Here is a 19,328-nt window from a genome sequence, read left to right on the forward strand (position 1 = left end):
TGAGATGCGTCCCAAAGTGTGTTCCAAATCTTCCTGTAGACAAACAAGGTTTTTGACCTGTGGGCTCTTTTGCTGTCCTTGTCCGGCCAATGATTGACTGATGATTGAGCTCTACCTTATTTGTCTTCCTGACATGCTAAAAAGAGCCCAATAACATACCAGGTGGCACCTCTGTAAGTTAGTTGACTATGCACTGCTAGTCAGGGCCTCATCATGGACCTGTACAAAGCAACTTTCCTCCTGGGCACCCTGATCTGCACTGGTAAGATACATCTGGAAAGATACAACGTCATCTTTGACAGAGGATTGTAGACAGTATTGACATTATGAACCATAAGACTCAGTGTTATCAGAAGTAAGACAGACAGTAATTTGCTTTATCGCGAGGGCAAGTCATCATGACGAGAATATCCAAGGCCTGTATGGTGTGTTCAGCGCCTTCTGGCATATCTAGGGCTACGCTTACACGTGTCATTTCAACGCAACTTTCATCATTCAATCACGCCAGATCATGTCTGGTCACTTAGGCCGTGGTTACATTTGTCGTTTCAGTGCAACCTTCACCATTCGATCATAGCAGGGTGTAGAGACAGCAATCTGTTTTTCAAAAACAGACACTGAAGTGGTCAGGCTCACACTGTGAACTGAATTCTACATAGTCTGGTTGCGATCCAGCCGCAAGGCTCAGCAAAGAGATGGAGAGGGACAGCAGGAGAAAGTAACGCAGACACAGATATTAAGAAATTCTGCCTCAGGAGATGCATAAAACTCATTTCATCACATCAGGCCAAAAGTAGATGCACAGCAGTCTGATGTCATAAAATCCGATCTTTACAATCGCATCTCAAAAATCGCATTCGTTGCCAGGTGCAACCGTAGCCTTGGATTGCTGACCAGCACATTTATTATAACCTGGAAAGCAAAACTGCATCTGGCTCAGTTTTGACCATGGTTACACTTGTCTTATCGATGCTACTTTTACCATCTGATGATGCTCCGATTCATCTATTCTGAACATGCATTAAAGGTCCTGTATTGTTCGGTTTTCATGATTTTGTTTGCCAATATACTATGGCTCAGTAATGATCTTCATTAAGTTCAAGTTCAAATTCTGCAGCCTGGCCTGATTGGAAGGATTTCAGTAACTGGACCAATCAGGACCAGCTGTGATGTGTTTCCTAGAGTTAGTCTGAAACTGCCTGTAAAAAGGGGTAGATTTTTATAAATGCAATAAGTTAAAATTTAACCTCTCAAACAAAATCACATTTAAACAATGTCTACATTAATCATATGTATGATATATGTATATACATAGAGGAAAATTTGAAATCTGACCATAGGGCCCCTTTAAGTAACCTGTCCTGGCAACTTCCTTTCCAGAGGCAAGGCAATAAACGCTAGTTAATCAGTGTGTGTTAATCAGTTAAACAATGTGATGTTATTCCATTATCCACAATATCAATTTATGTCATGAACAGGCTTTATTACATTTTCAACTTACATTTTATTACAGTTTGACAAGTTATTACATTATTGGTTGGTTATTACATTACCAGTTGCTACAAGCCTTCACTATACTTACTGTATACTGAATGTACAAATTACTCAGCTCTTATAAATGAATGAGTTGTTGTTCAGTTTCCCTTTGAATTCTAATTAATCAATATCAATATAGTAGGTAAGTAGGTGAGTAGGTACACTAACTGCTAACATGTCATTCAACAGCAAATAAAGAGATAGATAGAAAAATAGAAAAACATGTTCCATGCAAACACTTGGTCAGCCTCTAATAATGCATTGAAGCAATACTGTTCATGATTTCAACTTTAACTTTTGTTGATGGATATCTGGCATTAGTTCTTGGCAATGCATTTCAATGGGCATTTTACTTGTGACCTGATTCTTTAGTATGGGGTGGCACACTGTACATTCATTGCTCAATGATTGACCTGATGTCCTTGAACAAATGAGCCCAGAAAGATCCTCCTACTGCCACTAAACATTTAAAATGGGTGTTTCATGTAATTTTACCACTGAACGATTATCTGAACGATTTTGATTTTGAATTCCTTTCCTTGTTCAGGGCCTCAACATAAAAGTCATTTAATTTACTAAACACAATATAGTTCCAGTTTTGTGTGAAAAGCAATTGGACCCCAGCTTAAAAGCCCACTGAGATGCAATGTATAATATAGGTTGAGCTGTGTATTAATTAATGGTAAAGCTGAAAGAATCATGATCCAGATTCCTTAGAGACATTTTGAAAGTCCAATCAATCCTAAAGGAGAATTTTTTGTATCAGGCATTCTTGAAGTAGGGCTTTTTTTCATTGGGTACTACAATTTTGATAACGTTTTGATGAGTACCTAATGAAAATCCTTCCATTTTTTTTTTGCCATATCACATCATGTTTTACCTATGGCAGAGCTACAATATAATTTCCTGAATTACATCAGTTCAGTGTTTTCTAACCCTGTTGTGTATTTGATGCCTTGATGACTCATCTGTTAATGGACGGGTTCATGTGGTTTCCCGTCATCACAGTACAAACAAATTAGGCCACGCAGTTTCTCAATGCTAGGTAAATATCTCATGCATGTAACATCTCATATCCCATGCCTGTAACTGTGTAAGAGATTTGCACATAGAATCCAGGAAGATAACATTATGTACTGTCAAAATTATAGGATGTAGGTGTTTCATCATAAAACTGCCCTGAACAGTAATTAACAGCTGAAAAAGGGGGTTTCATCCCCTTTTAATATTTAATATATATATATACTCTCTTCAGTAACGGTTATTAAGACAAGCATATCAAGTGACTGAAAATTAGCTCTTCATTAACTTGATAATAGGAAAGAAGAAGTGGATGCATCTCAGTATATTTTTCGTCTCTCTCAAATGTATATAAATGTATATATGTATGTATACTGTAGGTTTAAGCGTATGTGTTTATTTGTGTGTGTGTGTGTGTATACATTCACTATTCCTCCCCTTTTTTCTATTCTTTTGCATCCCCCTTTTAATTTTTATATTTGATTTTTGATTAATGTACTTGTCTTATTATACTTTGTCATTTCTTTAAACATATTTATTACATATTTTATTTTATTCATTTATTTATTTGCTTATTTACTTTGGATGTATCACACTGTATTTTCTCTGTATTCGTCTGTATTTTTCGTTTTTCTGTGCAATCATCGATTTTATCATTTGATATTACAGGATGATGACGCGCAACTTTGTTCTTCACTTGTTTCTTGTGTGGAAAAGGAAAGGATTTTTAAAAAAAGAGTATCAAAACATAATGGGAAAGAAGGAAAATATATGTTCAGATGGCAAATTGAGTTTTTCTCCCTCACTGACAAAGTGGATAACAATAAAATAAGGAACATGTTCAGGTACTGATACTACTAGAACTAAACTTCTTAGATTATTCAACGTACATGGTACCTTAGATTTACAGAAAATATAAAAACCCCAAAACCTGAACCCCAGTTTTGAGCTTGCCATGACAAAAAACTGTCCCTGTGGATTTGAAAATAAATCATATTATATGTTTTGTCCCCGATTCCAGTTGGTGGTAATGCGCTGGATAACTACGCCAAAACAGAGGGAGCGTGGATCCTCTCCCTGAAGAAGAGAGAGTACTCTGTAAACACTGTGGCTGAGTGTGCCGTCAAATGTAACACTGAAACAGCCTTCACATGCAAGTAAGTTCCCATTTTTTTAATATCCAGCTTTCTATTTGACGCTAGGCTTTCCAGTCTGATGCTGGTTGTGTTTCCACAGATCTTTCATGTACATAGAGAAGGACCAGGAATGTTGGACGGCAGAACAAAACTCCAAAACAGAGTCCATCCTGCGCAGGGCCAGCGCAGCTTTATATGAAAATAAAGGCAGGCCCTCTTGTCTTCTCTCTACTCATAAGTATTCTGGAGTGTCAGTTGTCAGCTACATTTGATGTGATTTCCTTGAGTCTCCATTACATTGTGGTTAATGTTTAGCCTGTGGCGCACGGTCAGTAATGAGTGGACCGTGTCTGCAAACAGACTGAAGAGGTAATGCAGGTTAAACGCTACAGCCACTAGACTTTTCAGGGTGAAATACCACTTCAGTGTGATCAGATACTGTAAATGACTAACTCAAAAACACCCATTTCATTTGTTCACTACAAATACATTAGATGTCCATACTCTATAGCAGTGATTATCAACCTTTTTCATATCAAGGACCCCTAATTTAGTCCACATTTGGGCCTCGGACCCCCATTTGATGAGATTTTGTGTCTCGGACCCAAATATGCGAATATTTTTATTGTTAGATATGATTTTGTCCAGAATTCCATGATTGTCTGTATTGTAGGTAGAAAGATAACAGTCAAACTAACAGTCATTCTTCTACATTCTCTAATTGTGTTCACTTCTTGTAAATGAAATAATGGTGAAGTTTAACAATTCATCAGTTTGCTGGGGACCCCCTGGAACCCCCTCGAGGGCCCCTGGTGGTCCCCGGACCCCACATTGAGAAACACTGCTCTATAGTACACTTTTAAAATCTCTACTCTGCAAATGTGAGTGTCCAGTTAAATAGCAAGTTGATTATACTGAATGATCAAACACTTTACCTTATGTAATGCTGATACTGTTCTATGATATCTGTGTTGAAGTTATCTTCTCTCTGTCGTGTCTAGATTATTTACTGGAATGTGTAAATGGAATAGGAACGGACTACAGAGGGACAAAGTCCAAAACAAGATCGGGAAAGACATGTCAGCGATGGGGAGGAACATTCCCACACAGGCCCAAGTATTGTGTTTTCATATCATATCATGTTATGTCATGTCATGTCATGTCATATGTCATATATCATATGATATTATATCAAACTGTGTCATGTACTATCCTGTCATATCATGTCATACGATGTCATACGTCATTTCATACAGTACTATAAAATACCATACCATACACCACATTGCATCGCACCATTACATTGCATTGCATCATCATACATCATATCACATTACGCATCACATAATTTCAAGTCGTTCTGTCATGTTATGTTCCGTCCTGTCCTGTCCTGTCCTGTCCTGTCCTGTCCTGTTCCATCATGTCTTGGCCTATCATGTTCTGTCCTGTCATGTTCTGTCCATGTCATATTGTCATGTCACATCATGTCATGTCATGTCATGTCATGTTATGCCCTGTCCTGTCATATTCTGTCATCTCATGTCCTGTCCTGTGCTGTCATGTTCATGTTCATGTTCATGTTCATGTTCATTTTCTGTCCTGTCCTGTTCTGTCATCTCATGTTCTACTGTGTCATGCCCTGTTCTATCATGCCATGTTCTGTCATGTCATGTCATGTCATGTTCTGTCATGTCATGTCTTGTCATGTCTTGTCATGTCATGTCATGTCATGTCATGTCATGTCATGTCATGTCATGTTCTGTCATTTCATGTCATTTCATGTTCTGTTCTGTCATGTCATGTCATGTCATGTCATGTCATGTCATGTCATGTCATGTCATGTCATGTCATGTCATGTCATGTCATGTCATGTCCTGTCCTGTCCTGTCCTGTCCTGTCCTGTTCTGTCATGTCATGTCATGTCATGTCATGTTATGTCATGTCCTGTTCTGTTCTGTTCTGTTCTGTTCTGTTCTGTTCTGTCATGTCATGTCATGTCATGTCATGCCATGTTCTGTCATGTCATGTCATGTCATGTCATGTCATGTCATGTCATGTTCTGTTCTGTTCTGTTCTGTTCTGTTCTGTCATGTCATGTCATGTCATGCCATGTTCTGTCATGTCATGTCATGTCATGTCATGTTCTGTTCTGTTCTGTTCTGTCATGTCATGTCATGTCATGTCATGTCATGTCATGTCATGTCATGTCATGTCATGTCATGTCATGTTCTGTTATGTTATGTTCTGTTCTGTTCTGTCATGTCATGTCATGTCATGTCATGTCATGTCATGTCCTGTTATGTTCTGTTCTGTTCTGTCATGTCATGTCATGTCATATCATGTCATGTTCTGTTCTGTTCTGTCATGTCATGTCATGTCATGTCATGTCATGTCATGTCATGTCATATCATATGCCATGTCCTGTTGTGTATCATATCATCATGTCATTACATACCATACCAAACTGTACCATACCATACATCATCATCATTCATCATATCATATCACATCACCTCATATTACTCATCACATCATTTTATGTGGTGTTACATCACATTGTGTCACATCATACCTACATCAACTCACATTATATTCCATGTGATGTGTCTGCTGCAGCATCACCCCCAGCACCCATCCCAGAGCAGACCTGGAGTCCAATTTCTGCAGAAACCCAGATGGAGATAGCAAGGGACCCTGGTGTTACACCACCGACCCCAACATCCGCTGGGAGCCGTGCAATGTGGCAAACTGCAGTGGTAAGATTCATTTGGGGGCTAGGGTAGGGATGATGGATGGATGAATCAATGGATGGGCTGACATAGATACATACAGTACATACATACAGGATTTCCACTGTAGCCCTGATGTAAGACTCCATGACTTTTCCATACTTAAGTCGGCACGCTTCCTGACCTAAAAACATTCTTTCTTCCTGGTTTGTTAATGTTGTTTTTCATTCCGGTTTCTTCTCCAGTTTGGCTGAAAACCATCTATTGCACTGAATGTGTGAAACAAGCTGTAAAATACATTCTGTTATATTCCTGTAAAGTGACACATTTGTATAATTCCCTGATATTCCCTGACTTCCCGAGATAATTTATCAAATTCCCTGACTTTCCTTGTCTGGAATAAAACCTTGAAATTCCATGATATTCCAGAAATTCTATGACCAGTATGAACCCTGTACATATAAAGGTCAATACGTAGGTAGAAATATGATACAAAGATTTGCTATGTATATTTGAAGAGAGCATTTGTCTAGGCATACAGACCCATACTTTCTAGTTACATACATACATACAAACATACATACATAGTGGCATACACGTATACTTGGACAGATAATCATACAGGCAGACAGGCAGTGTGATGTTCGTGCTTGTTCCCCTGTAGAGGAGTGTATGCACTGCAGTGGTGACGACTACAGAGGGAAAATCTCCACCACAGAGAACGGCTACACCTGCCAGCGCTGGGACTCCCAGAAACCACACAACCATGGCTACATCCCCAGCGCGTAAGACCCCATAAATACCACACCGATCTACGAGTCATCCTCAAGCAGGATTTAACATATTGTATTCTGGCAAAGAAAAGTTTTCAAGTTTACTGATGGACGCATTTAAGATCCATAACTAGGCACTAGGCAACTTGGCAGCTCCAAATGGCAGCGAGAGGAAGAAATGGAACTTCCATACCCAGAAATCCTGTAATATAACGTTTTACCAATCCGGCCAGTATGATGCATTATACCAAATGGACGAGAAAGGCAAGATATCTAACACTGGTGAGTCAAACTTTCTCTGGACGGAGCAGTTTGAAAGAAAAAGGAGGGTAAATTAATACCTCCAGTCAGTGATCCTCATAAGGCAAGCAACCACTGATATAACGGAAAATCTAGTATAATTTGACAAAAGCATTGAGTGCAATAGTATCGCAATAGTGTGAAGTCTATGGATATTCAATTTCTGGGTTTAGATTTAATCTTAGGCTTAGGGTTAAAATGTGGTCAGTGTTAGGATTAGGCTAAGGTCAGTGTTAGGGTCACATAGTGCAACAAATAGGCAAGTGACACTTGGTTGAACATCTACTTTTTGTCATCTGATTGTTAGTTGAGCATCAACTTTGGACAGTTCAAATAAAGCGTTACCCTCTCTCTGTTTCTCTGTCTCTCTCTCTCATTATAGTCTTCCAGAGAAGTATCTCGAAGAGAACTACTGTAGGAACCCAGATGGAGACCCCCGACCATGGTGTTTCACCACCAGCCCCTCCAAACGATGGGACTTCTGCTCCATACCCCGCTGCAGTAGGTCCTCCAAACTCAGTATATGTTTAGTATATGCTGAAATGCATGGTTCAGGGACAATAACACCCCAAATTCAGTGCAGAGGCTATGCATAACACTGTACAATGGATGGCATGAAATATGGGGAGGCAGGAGGTCCGGGTTCCATCCTCCATCTGGCTGAATATTGAATACTGCACAACATACTAGCTATCGATGGCTTCAATCTGAAAATATCAGCATGGGTATTCAGTATGTTGATTGCCACAGAACCTAAATGTGCAGAAGTTCCGTCCTGGTTGCATAGGTGCAAAAGGAAACATTTGGACGTACAAAGTTTAAGGCAAGGCCACTCTGCTACTGGACCTGCTCTTTCCTTCACCCCTCCTTCCATCTATCTTTTCTTCTGGCCTTAGCGTCGGAAGCTCCCACCATCGTTCCGGAGCTGACCTGCGCCACCGGTGAAGGCGGAGCGTACCGAGGAACTGTTGCTGTGACAATCTCTGGGAAAACGTGCCAAAGCTGGTCGGCCCAAACGCCACACAAACACAACCGCACCCCCGACAACTACCCCTGCAAGTAAGAGCGACCGAAAAATCGGCAGAGTTAGACCAGGGACAAACTCTGAACCTATTGTCTATCGGTCTGACAACGATTAGACTCTGGGGCGACGGCCAATATTTCAGGGCCAGCGGACATCCGGGCCAAGGCTTCCTCTTCCGTGTGCCGATCATTGTTTACAGTCCGATTAGCAACTTGAGACACGAGAATGGAGTTGGAGTTGAGTACAATACACAAAAATCGATACTTTTTGTAGGTGTTTTAGGTCCAGACGACATTTCAGCTAATCTCTATAAACAGATATCTGCATATGAGACGTCGTCTCTCAACTCCAACTCCATTCTCGCGTCTCAAGTTGCTAATCGGACTGTAAACATAATGAGAAAGTTTCTAACTCATTATTTTGAGATGCTAAGTCATTATTTTGAGAAAGTTTCTCATTATTTTTAGATACTAAGTCATTATTTTGAGAAAGTTTCTCATTATTTTGAGATACTAACTCATTATTTTGAGAAAGTTTCTCATTATTTTGAGATACTAACTCATTATTTTGAAAATGTTTCTCATTATAATGACTTACAGGACCGTTTTTTTCATCACACTGGCGGAAATGGGCTTCCATAGATACCAAAGGGACGAGAGTGGCAAAAGATCTAAAGATGAGTCCAGCTTTCTCTGGACGGAGCGCTCACTCAGTGCTGTTTTAGCAGACACTTTAGATTCAGCAGCCAGTGACCATACCTGACACCAGTGATTTAGGCTGATGACAGCTGGATGTTTCCATAAAAATCTTGCTTAGTGCAGCTTTAAAGGGACAAACCCCATGGTGCCTCCTACATCAACTGATACGAATTGGGTTTTAACACTGGCATCTGATTGGTGTGTAAGCCTTGAGGTGGCCATTTTGAATGTCATTCAATATTTGTATTGTTGAATGTTCATGCAGTCCTGAAATCCTTTAGGTTTAGCAGCTGAAAAGCGTTGGTTTTTCATAGTAGAGCTTTGTCAGTTGAATTTTTTCATTCACATGTAGAGGGAAACCAAAAATACAATCCCTGCCAATCAGTACAAGAGGGTCATGGGTTTTTATGTGTTCATTAGCATTCTATCTATCTATCTATCTATCTATCTATCTATCTATCTATCTATCTATCAATCAGAGGCCTAGACAACAACTACTGCCGTAACCCAGACAATGAAAGGATGCCCTGGTGTTACACCACCGACTCTGAAACCCGCTGGGAGTACTGCAAGGTGCCTAGCTGCGGGGACGCACCCGGACCAGGTATAATGATGACCGATGATGATGGTGATAGTAATGATGAGGGTGATGACATCCTATAGAAATGTCACAATATTCACTTCAATATCAAGCTCACACCAGACTGACCAAAATGTATTACAGCTGTAAAGAGAGAGAAACATGACACATAGGTGTTCAGGTGTCTCAAAGATGGTTAGTAAAGACAGATCTTTTACATATACCCTTCTTTTCAGACAAAACCATGTGTCTTTGTCTATTGGAAATGAATGAATAAGAGAATAAAGTAACTTCTTATACTCTCACAATGATGTTAATGATGATGGTGGTGTTTTTGTGGTAGAGTAGAAGAGAAGAAGAGACTGGACCCGGGCCCTGAGTTTGATAAACTATGACTTATAGAACTCTGTGAGTGTTTTTTCCTTGTCTCTTCCTTCTGCTTCTTATGCATCACTCTGCTTTCTTGTCTGTTGCCACAGATGAGCCCGTGATTCCCCCTGAGGAGGAAGACTGCTATGAGGGGAACGGATCAAGCTACCGTGGCGTAACATCAGAGACCATCAGCGGAAAGAAATGCCAAGGCTGGAGCTCCATGACTCCTCACAACCACAAGAAAACCCCACAGAACTTCCCCACAGCGTGAGAGTCAAATATTCTGTGTATCTTATACAGAAAGTACACTGATAAATTATTGATGAGGGTTTGACTGACATGGGTTTTCGAAGGCTGATACAGATAGTTATTGTCAGCAACATCACAGGTTTACAAATGACAGCTGTTAGTTCAAACATATTTTTGATGTTTGAATTGAATCATTGTATGCATTTGAATTTGTACTGTCAAATTTGAAACTGAATGTAGCCTAATGGTTTAAATTTGGTCATTCTTGCTTTCAATGTTAAACTTTTACTTCAAACTAGTTAAAAATTCAACCTTCAATACGCTTTCAAATTCAGTTCTTACAATTAAATTTCAAGTCTCTGAGACACACATCCAGGGATTTAGGTGGGTGTGGCTAGCTTGAGGTGTGTTTGTTTTACTGATACTATTCTCAGCACAAACATTTCTGGAATGGTACAGTTGGTTGCTGGAGACGTGATTTAGGACAGTTTCATTATATTTTGTATATGACTATCTAATTTTGCATGTGACTATCTAAGATATCACTTCTGTAGTTTGATTAGCTATTTATAGCTAGCCTAAAGCTAACTAGCTAATGTTTGCTAGCTAAGCTTGTAAACTCTTATTGATATCTTAAAACTGCTCTTTATTAAACCATAGCCTTCTTAGAGGAATAGTTAAGCCAAAAATGAAAATTTTGTCATTATCTACTCACCCATGTCAGCTGAACCACCCGTGAAGCTTGCATGTCCACATAACACACAGCAAGTTAGCTAGCACAGCTCCATGCCAGCCTTCTTCAAAACAACTGAAGTGGCCAGGGATTAGTTCTTTAGAGTTCCAAAATGGGCAAAAATTACCTAAAAATCTTTCACTTGTGCAGCATCCAAGTGATGAAGCCAAGTAATTGCACTGAGAGTCCAAAAGACCTACATTTACACCAGTATTTTTTACGCAAGTCTTCTCTAAAATGTTGTTTCTGAAAGAATGTTTTAAGCAAGCTTTGAAACCCAGGATAATAATAATGGGAACTACCAGCCAAGTACAACCACAGTCACTGAGTAGCTCCACTTACATATGCAGTTAAAGGAATAGTTCACCCAAAAATTAAAATTCAGTCATTATCTACTCACCCCCATGCCAGCTGAAACTCGGGTGAAGTTTGTTAGTCCATACAACAGTCCCTGAGCTCCACAGCGGAACGGTGTAGAAGCCTTCTCCAAAACAACTGTTGTTGGGCACCTGACTTCACGATTTAAAAAAAAACAGAAAATAACCATAAACTGGCTCCATGCAGCTCGTCCAGCATAATCCAAGTCTCCGGAAGCCAAACGCTCCCAAAGTGACTAGAAAAGACCGACATTTACACCATTATTTAACTGCACTGAAGATCCAGGTTCTCTCTGTGTACAGGGACCTCAGGAGGAACCTGTGCAGGAACCCCGACGGAGACCGAGCTCCCTGGTGTTACACTACTGAACCCTCTGTCCGCTGGGAGTACTGCAACGTGGAGAAATGCTCCACCAAACCTACAGGAGTGTCACCCACCAGACCCACCAAACCTGAAGTCCCCACCACGGCCACCCAAACCCCACCACAGAGAGGTAAATCATTCATTTGTTCATCAGTTTGTTTCATTTATTAATTCGCTCACTCACTCACTCACTCACTCACTCACTCACTCATTCATTCATTCATCCATAGACCTTATTTGAAGGTTCCAACCAGATATCTGAGTCCTCTTTCAATATTAAAATTTGAGGTTTTTATTTCATATATTTTGGTTTACAACCACACCCTTTCCTGTTATGCACCCTTTCTAAGCTTAATTGATGGTCGCAGTGTAGTTCAGCTTGGTAAATGTAATGTGATTACCTGTCCACTAGATTAATTAATTGAATTGTCCCCCCTCACTTGTCCTTTTTAAGGTTAACCAGTTACCTCTGACTGTATACCATGAATGTCCATTTCCATTTTATTTGAGAAACTACTGATCAAGGCACTTATGCCAAAACATGTAGGGTAGCCCTAGAAAAAAAATGTTGTTTTTTTTTGTTTTGTTTTTTTACTTTTGCTCACCAAAGAAGTATTCTTTTACCCATTTTTTCGCAAACAGACTCGGGTACACATCAATCCTCATGATGATTGATTGTGTTAAAGATTTTGTCACATACTTGTTTGTTACATACCCTTCAGCTGCAGGGAGGCTGCCAAAGCAACCTCTGATAGTCAAACCCAATAAGTGATTAAAACATACGCTTTCAACACAACGCTCCCTGTGAACTAGAGGTACATAAAGCTCTACCATAACCATAAGATTAGCCTGTATACAGACGATGTTCTTTTGTACATTAAACACCCTCAGTTATCCTTAACTGCCAATCTTCTTGCTTTTGTCAGACTTTTGAACATCTGTCCATTTATGCTTCCATTTATGCGTTCATTCATTTGTACACACATTCAGTTGTTCACTCATTTATTCATCCACTTGCCTAACCCATCCATCCATCCATCCATCCATCCATCACTGTTCCTACTCTCTCTCCCTGTTGCTGTGTTAGACTGTAAGGTGGGGAATGGAGCTACATACCGCGGCCCGACCTCCATGACCATGCTGGGCGTCACTTGCCAGGCCTGGAGAGCTCAGAGCCCCCACCAACACAACAGCTTCACCCCTGAAACGCACCCCGACAAGGGCCTGGATGGCAATGTACATGAGTGTGTGTGTGTGCGTGTGTGTGTCTGTGTGTGTTCTTGTACTTCTTTATTCTTGTGATATCCAATTTGAGTTGCAGACATTCAGATTGAGGGCATTTTTGTCAGTCCTCACTTCTACAAGGGTTAAGGTTAGAATTAGGATTAGGTTTAAATTAGGGTAAGGGTTAAAGTTAGTTTACGTTAAGGACTTGGGTTTATATGGAGGATTATTGTAGGGGTTTGGGAATGAATGTAGCTTGTTAATGTATCCCAAATGTCAATGCCATCTTTATGCCACCTACATTAGCCGACATTCAACTTCATGCTTTTAAAGTCAATCCTATTTGAACAATACAAACAATTGGTTAAATTGGCATACTGTTTGCTAGTCAGTTGATTCCTTCTCCTTTTATGCCGCTGTCAGAACTGCAGAAACCCAGACAGCGATGTAAACGGACCGTGGTGTTACACTACTGACAGGAACAAGAAATGGGACTACTGTCAGATCCCCGACTGTGGTATGTGAACATAATCTGTTTGTTGGACATTACAGTGCATTGTTTTAGCTATTTATTGATACATTCATGTCTAAACAGCGGGATATGGATATATGACACTGATATGTTCATGTGCATGTGTATTCATAATGTATTAAAGGTGCTATGTGTAGGATTTTAAGACAGTGGTTCTCAACGTGGGGTCCGGGGACCACCAGGGGTCTTTGAGGGTGTTCCAGGGGATTCCCCAGCAAATTGATGAATTGTTAGACTTCAGCATTATTTCATTTACAAGAAGTTAACACAATTAGAGAATGTAGAAGAATGACTGTTTTGATCATAGTTTGACTTATCTCTCTACCTACAATACAGACAGTCATGGAATTCTGGACAAAATCATATTTGACAATAAAAATATTCGCATATTTGGGTCCGAGACACAAAATTTCATCAAATGGGGGTCCAAGACCCATGAATTTAGAAATTTCATTTACCAGTCTGATAGGAATGAGGTCAAAATCTTTCAGGCAAAATCCAACTCTAACTTCTCAGACCCCGAAAGAGATGAAAGCACTAAACAGCATGTAGGGGCCACTGACTGCGACAGTGACACATTTCATGTACAGTATAATGGTATAAAGGCTCCATTAGCTGTTTTACCAGTTTGGCTGTACAGAGTAAACAGAGACAGCAATCCAGAGACAGAGTCTATCCTATGTCGTTATGTCTTTTTTTACCTCCTCTTGTGAGAGTTTGCCACTGAAAAACTTCCTTTGCAGCGGGACTGAAGTGTGGGACGCCAGTCACAAGGCCAAAGCGTTGTTTCGGTCGTATCGTGGGAGGCTGTGTGTCTAAAGCTCACTCCTGGCCATGGCAGATCAGCCTCCGGCAAAGGTGAGTATATGATGGGATGGGACTTCATACGTTATGACTTCATGCTGTACGATTTTATAACATATGATACTAGGACTTGCCTCATATGGGTTTTTGAAAGCTGCTATTTTGATCGATTTTTGTATTGAACAATAGGCAATATTCTGTGCTGAATTTCAGTATCTTTAAATTTGACCAAAAATAAAATGATGACAAGGATTCAGTATTTTATTCTTGCCAAGGTAAAAAAAAAAAACTTCTTAAGCTCCTTAAGGCAGACTGACCCACCCCACCTATTCAATGGTAGGAGAAATGAATGCTGGGGTATTAAACTCATATACCTATCTATCTATCTATCTATCTATCTATCTATCTATCTATCTATCTATCTATCTGTCTATCTGTCTAGCTATCCATCTATCTATCTAGCTATCTATCTATCTATTTATCATTCTGCTTGTCTCATATCCATCTTTCTAGCATTAGTGGAAGACATTTCTGTGGAGGAACTCTGATCCACCCTCAGTGGGTCCTCACTGCTGCACACTGCCTGGAGAGGTCAGAGAGTAAAAACACCTACAAGGCCAAATACAGTAATAACATACATATTTTAACACACTGGCTAACTATGTCACGCTGTGTGTGTGTGTATATCAATGTGTGTAGTTCCAGGCGTCCGGGAGCCTACAAGGTGTTGCTGGGGATCCACACAGAGAGAGCCAATGAAGCATCCAAACAGGAGAGGAGACTCGTGTCACTGGTGTTGGGACCCAATGGAGCTGACATCGCTCTGCTCAAACTGGAGACGTGAGTACTGGACTGATCATACTACTACTACTAGTAATACAATAACACTTTACAATAAGGGTCACTAAGTTAAGGGTTAGTTACTGCTTAATAAGGGTTAGTTAATCCTTAATAAGCATTAACTAACCCTTAATTAACAGTTAATTAATGTGTAATTTACTACAAATTAATACCTTCGTTAATACTACTACCACTACTACTACTACTACTACTACTACTACTACTACTACTATAAGTAATGATAATGCCTGAAATATATTGTCGTATAATTTATAATTAATAGCCTGTAAATGGGATTTAACAGAAGATTTTTTTTTTACTCATTACAAATGGTAGACATCAGTGCAACAAAGTTGTTTCATGATGACATGAAAATATTCCAATTTATTCAAAAATACTATTAGTTCAAAAATACTTTAACTTTACACAACTGCATGTGTACACACTTGTCTGTGTTGTGTGTATTATCAGCCCTGTGTGCTAATACATGACAAGATCCTTCAAAAATACTGAACACAGAACGTAGCTTAACTTTAACACACGTGTGTGTGTGTGTGTGTGTGTGTGTGTGTGTGTGTACACGTGTGTGTTGTGTGTTGTGTGTTGTGTGTGTTCTCAGCCCTGCGCTAATAAATGACAAGGTCCTGCCAGTCTGTCTGCCAGAGAAGGACTATGTGGTTCCCAGTGGAACAGAGTGCTACGTTACTGGATGGGGAGAGACTCAAGGTATGTGCGCGCGTGTGTGTGTGTGTGTGTGTGGACATGCAGGCACAGATGGACAACAGCACAAAATTGAATGGTCTACCGATGAATGAGGCTTCCTCATTTACAGCGAATATGTTAAGGCTACTCACCCATTCAAATTTTCTAGTTTTTATTGCCTTGATCCCTGAAATGAAAACCCATTTAAAAAAAAAACATTAAATCTGACTTTTTTCACTTTCATTTGTATATAGCAACCAGCAAAATCAAGGTGAAAACATCCTATGCAACTTCCCTTTTGATCAGTCCACAGATTTTCTACAGGATTGATATCCAGGCTCTGAATGGGCCATTTCACCATACTAATCTTCCTTTTTCCTTTGTTGATTTGGCTGTGGGCTTCAAATCATTGTCATGTTAAAAGATGAAATTGAATGAAATGAAAGACGAAGCACCTGTTCAGCTACTACTGACTGTAGTACCTGTTTAGCACCTGTCCTTGCAAAGACAGCTGCGGCTTGTAAAAGAGCTCCACCTAGTGGTGGCATGAATGACAACTCCATTAAACTGCAATTTTTAATCCATTGTCACAAATGAGTAGCCTGTTGTGTTTCCCTTGATTTTGCTGTTTACTACATCTAACTGAAAGTGAAAAAAGTCTGATTTAATGGATTTTCATTTCAGGCCTCAGCACAGTAAAAACTAGACATTTTGAAAGGGTGTGTAGACCTTTAATATCCACTGTATTGACTCCATTCCTGATCAAGTTCATGAACTCTTTTCCAAGTGTGAATGATAATGTGTGTTGATGATGATGATGACAGGGTTCCCACTGTGGCCCTGAAGCAAAATTCCATGTCTTTTTCATGACTTTCTATAACTAAGTCAAATCGCTTTCACGACCTAAAAATGTTCTCTCTTCCTGGTTTGTTAATGTTGTTTTTTTCAGTCTGGTTTCTACTCCAATTGGGCTGAAAACCATCTAATGCAATGATTGTGTGAAACAAATTCTGCTATATTCTAATAAAGAGACTCACTTGTAAAATTCCCTGATATTCCCTGACTTCCCCAGAGAATTAATCCAATTCCCCCGACTTTCCCTGTCTGGAACACACCTCTTAAAAAGGGACATTCCAGAAATCCCATGACCGGTGGGAATCCTGTAATGATAATGGCGATAATAATGATGGTCATGATGATGTAACAAGGGCGGGTGGATAACTGTATGGTGGTGTACGCCAGGTACGGGAGGAGACGGCATCCTGAAGGAAACCGGCTTCCCTGTGATCGAGAACAAGATCTGTAATCGTCCGTCCTACCTGAATGGCAGAGTTAAAGACCATGAGATGTGCGCTGGGAACATTGAGGGAGGAACAGACAGCTGCCAGGTATGGAAAACAAAAAAAAACTATGGCCACAATAGAAAATGATGGAAAACTATGCTGCCCTGTAAAGCCAAACTGCGCGAGTAGTAAAACAAAGATTACTGCCAAAAGTAATGGTTGCTACCAGAGGCGGGGACTCGAGTCACATGACTTGGACTTGAGTCAGACTTGAGTCACAATTTTAATTGCTTGAGACTTGACTTGATGCATGAAGAGAAGACTTGAGACTTGACTTGACTTGTACTTTGATGACTTCAAAAGGTTTCTAAAGTCTTGACAAAAGATCTTGTGTGTCCGGTATTGCTGCTTGCAGCTTTCTCGAGAACCGCTCATCCAAACAACTTCACTCCGCTTCCAGTCGCTTGCTTTGAGCCCCGCTGCTGCACAGAGCGCTGTTCGCTTGTTTATTCAAAGTTTATTAATATTGAACGTGTCCAATCCGACACTGCACGTCCTTGGGTCCCCAGCAATACACCCGCTAAGTGTGAAGTAGATCGGACGGTTCTCGAGATATGCGAAGGACACACATACAGAGATTCCTTGCTTTATAGTATGATGATTGGATTTATTGAATTCCCTGACTGATTCTATAAATCAAACTCATGATGCTCTTACCACGTTTTTATCCTATTAAAACCATATTGCATTGAAAAGTCGTAGATATTTAGTTTTCTTTAAGATATTAAATTGATACTGGACTCTTGATTTGTTCTGACTTGACTTGCTGTTCTACATTTAGACTTGAGACTTGACATTAATGACTTGACTTGACTTGGACTTGACTTGGTGTTCTACATTTAGACTTGAGACGTGACATCAATGACTTGACTTGACTTGGATTTGACTTGGTGTTCTACATTTAGACTTGAGACTTGACATTAATGACTTGGACTTGACTTGGTAATCTACATTTAGACTTGAGACTTGACATTAATGACATGGACTTGACTTGGTAATCTACATTTAGACTTGGGACTTGACTTGAGACTTGTGCCTCAAGACTTGAGACTGACTTGGGACTCGAGCAAAGTTGACTTGGTCACACCTCTGGTTACTAGAGAAGTGGATGGTATATCGTTTAGTAGCATTAGGTATTATATAGGTGTAAATGTAGTTATGAAATCTAAACACTAGTCATGACTTTAAAGAAGTTACTGCTGTAGGACAGTATGGAAAACTTTACGGAAATATTAAAATTATGGAAAACACTTTACTTGATATGGTGCTCATAAGGCATTATAAGGAATCATAACCACATAATCAGCACATTGAGAGTGCATGGTAATTATCATGATCAGAGCATGATATATTAAACACCATGAGCAAGAGGGTTGAATACTTTATGGTGCAACTGTATAGCTAATGACATCATATCAAACTGAATGTAATTTTCTGACATTTGTCTGATGATTACACTGTAAGAAAAGTTTGTCTCTGCTTCTAATGGGCTTTAAATCTGCTTGTAATGCATCAAAATACACTTCAAGTAAAGTGTTATAAAAATTTGTAGTTCATGTGTGTGTTGCCCAAGCAGTTTTGAATTGTGTGAATGTACATTTACATTCCTTTTTAGACACTTTTAGGCTCTTATATAGAAAATTCTGTGACTTTCAGTAACTAAGATGGAGTGCTTCCATGACCTAAAAATGTTCCATCTTCCATGATATTCCCTGACTTCCCCAGAGAATTGATCAAATTCCCTGACTTTCCCTGTCTGGAATACAACCTGTACAATGAATATGTGTGTGTGTGTGTGTGTGTGTTCTCCCTGCAGGGTGACAGCGGCGGTCCTCTGGTGTGTAACTCCCAGAACAGGTTTGTCCTGCAGGGCGTGACCTCCTGGGGTTTGGGATGCGCCAACGCCATGAAACCCGGCGTCTACGCCCGGGTCTCCAAGTTTGTCGAATGGATTGACAGAACCATCAAAGCCAATTAAAAAAAAAAAAAAAA

General features: G+C 39.9%; 1 protein-coding gene across 1 annotated transcript; it reads left to right on the top strand.

Annotated features, from left to right (window-relative positions):
• The first annotated feature begins 213 nt into the window (after window positions 1–213).
• Window positions 214–19,314, top strand: plg (plasminogen). The gene is made up of 19 exons (XM_071530043.1): window positions 214–262; window positions 3,578–3,713; window positions 3,793–3,899; window positions 4,694–4,808; window positions 6,309–6,448; window positions 7,086–7,206; window positions 7,877–7,995; window positions 8,391–8,553; window positions 9,696–9,820; window positions 10,276–10,435; window positions 11,831–12,021; window positions 12,979–13,127; window positions 13,539–13,632; window positions 14,391–14,505; window positions 14,971–15,042; window positions 15,151–15,291; window positions 15,911–16,017; window positions 17,236–17,381; window positions 19,153–19,314. The coding sequence occupies exons 1-19, from the start codon at window positions 214–216 to the stop codon at window positions 19,312–19,314; spliced, it is 2,412 nt and encodes an 803-aa protein (XP_071386144.1).
• Window positions 19,315–19,328: the final 14 nt, after the last annotated feature.

Source organism: Centroberyx affinis, unplaced genomic scaffold (genome assembly GCF_046629955.1).
Source record: "Centroberyx affinis isolate AG114_WGS23_722 - 3 ecotype Tasmania unplaced genomic scaffold, CSIRO-AGI_Caff_v1 ptg001864l_1, whole genome shotgun sequence".
In the NCBI taxonomy this organism is placed as follows: Eukaryota; Metazoa; Chordata; class Actinopteri; order Beryciformes; family Berycidae; genus Centroberyx; species Centroberyx affinis.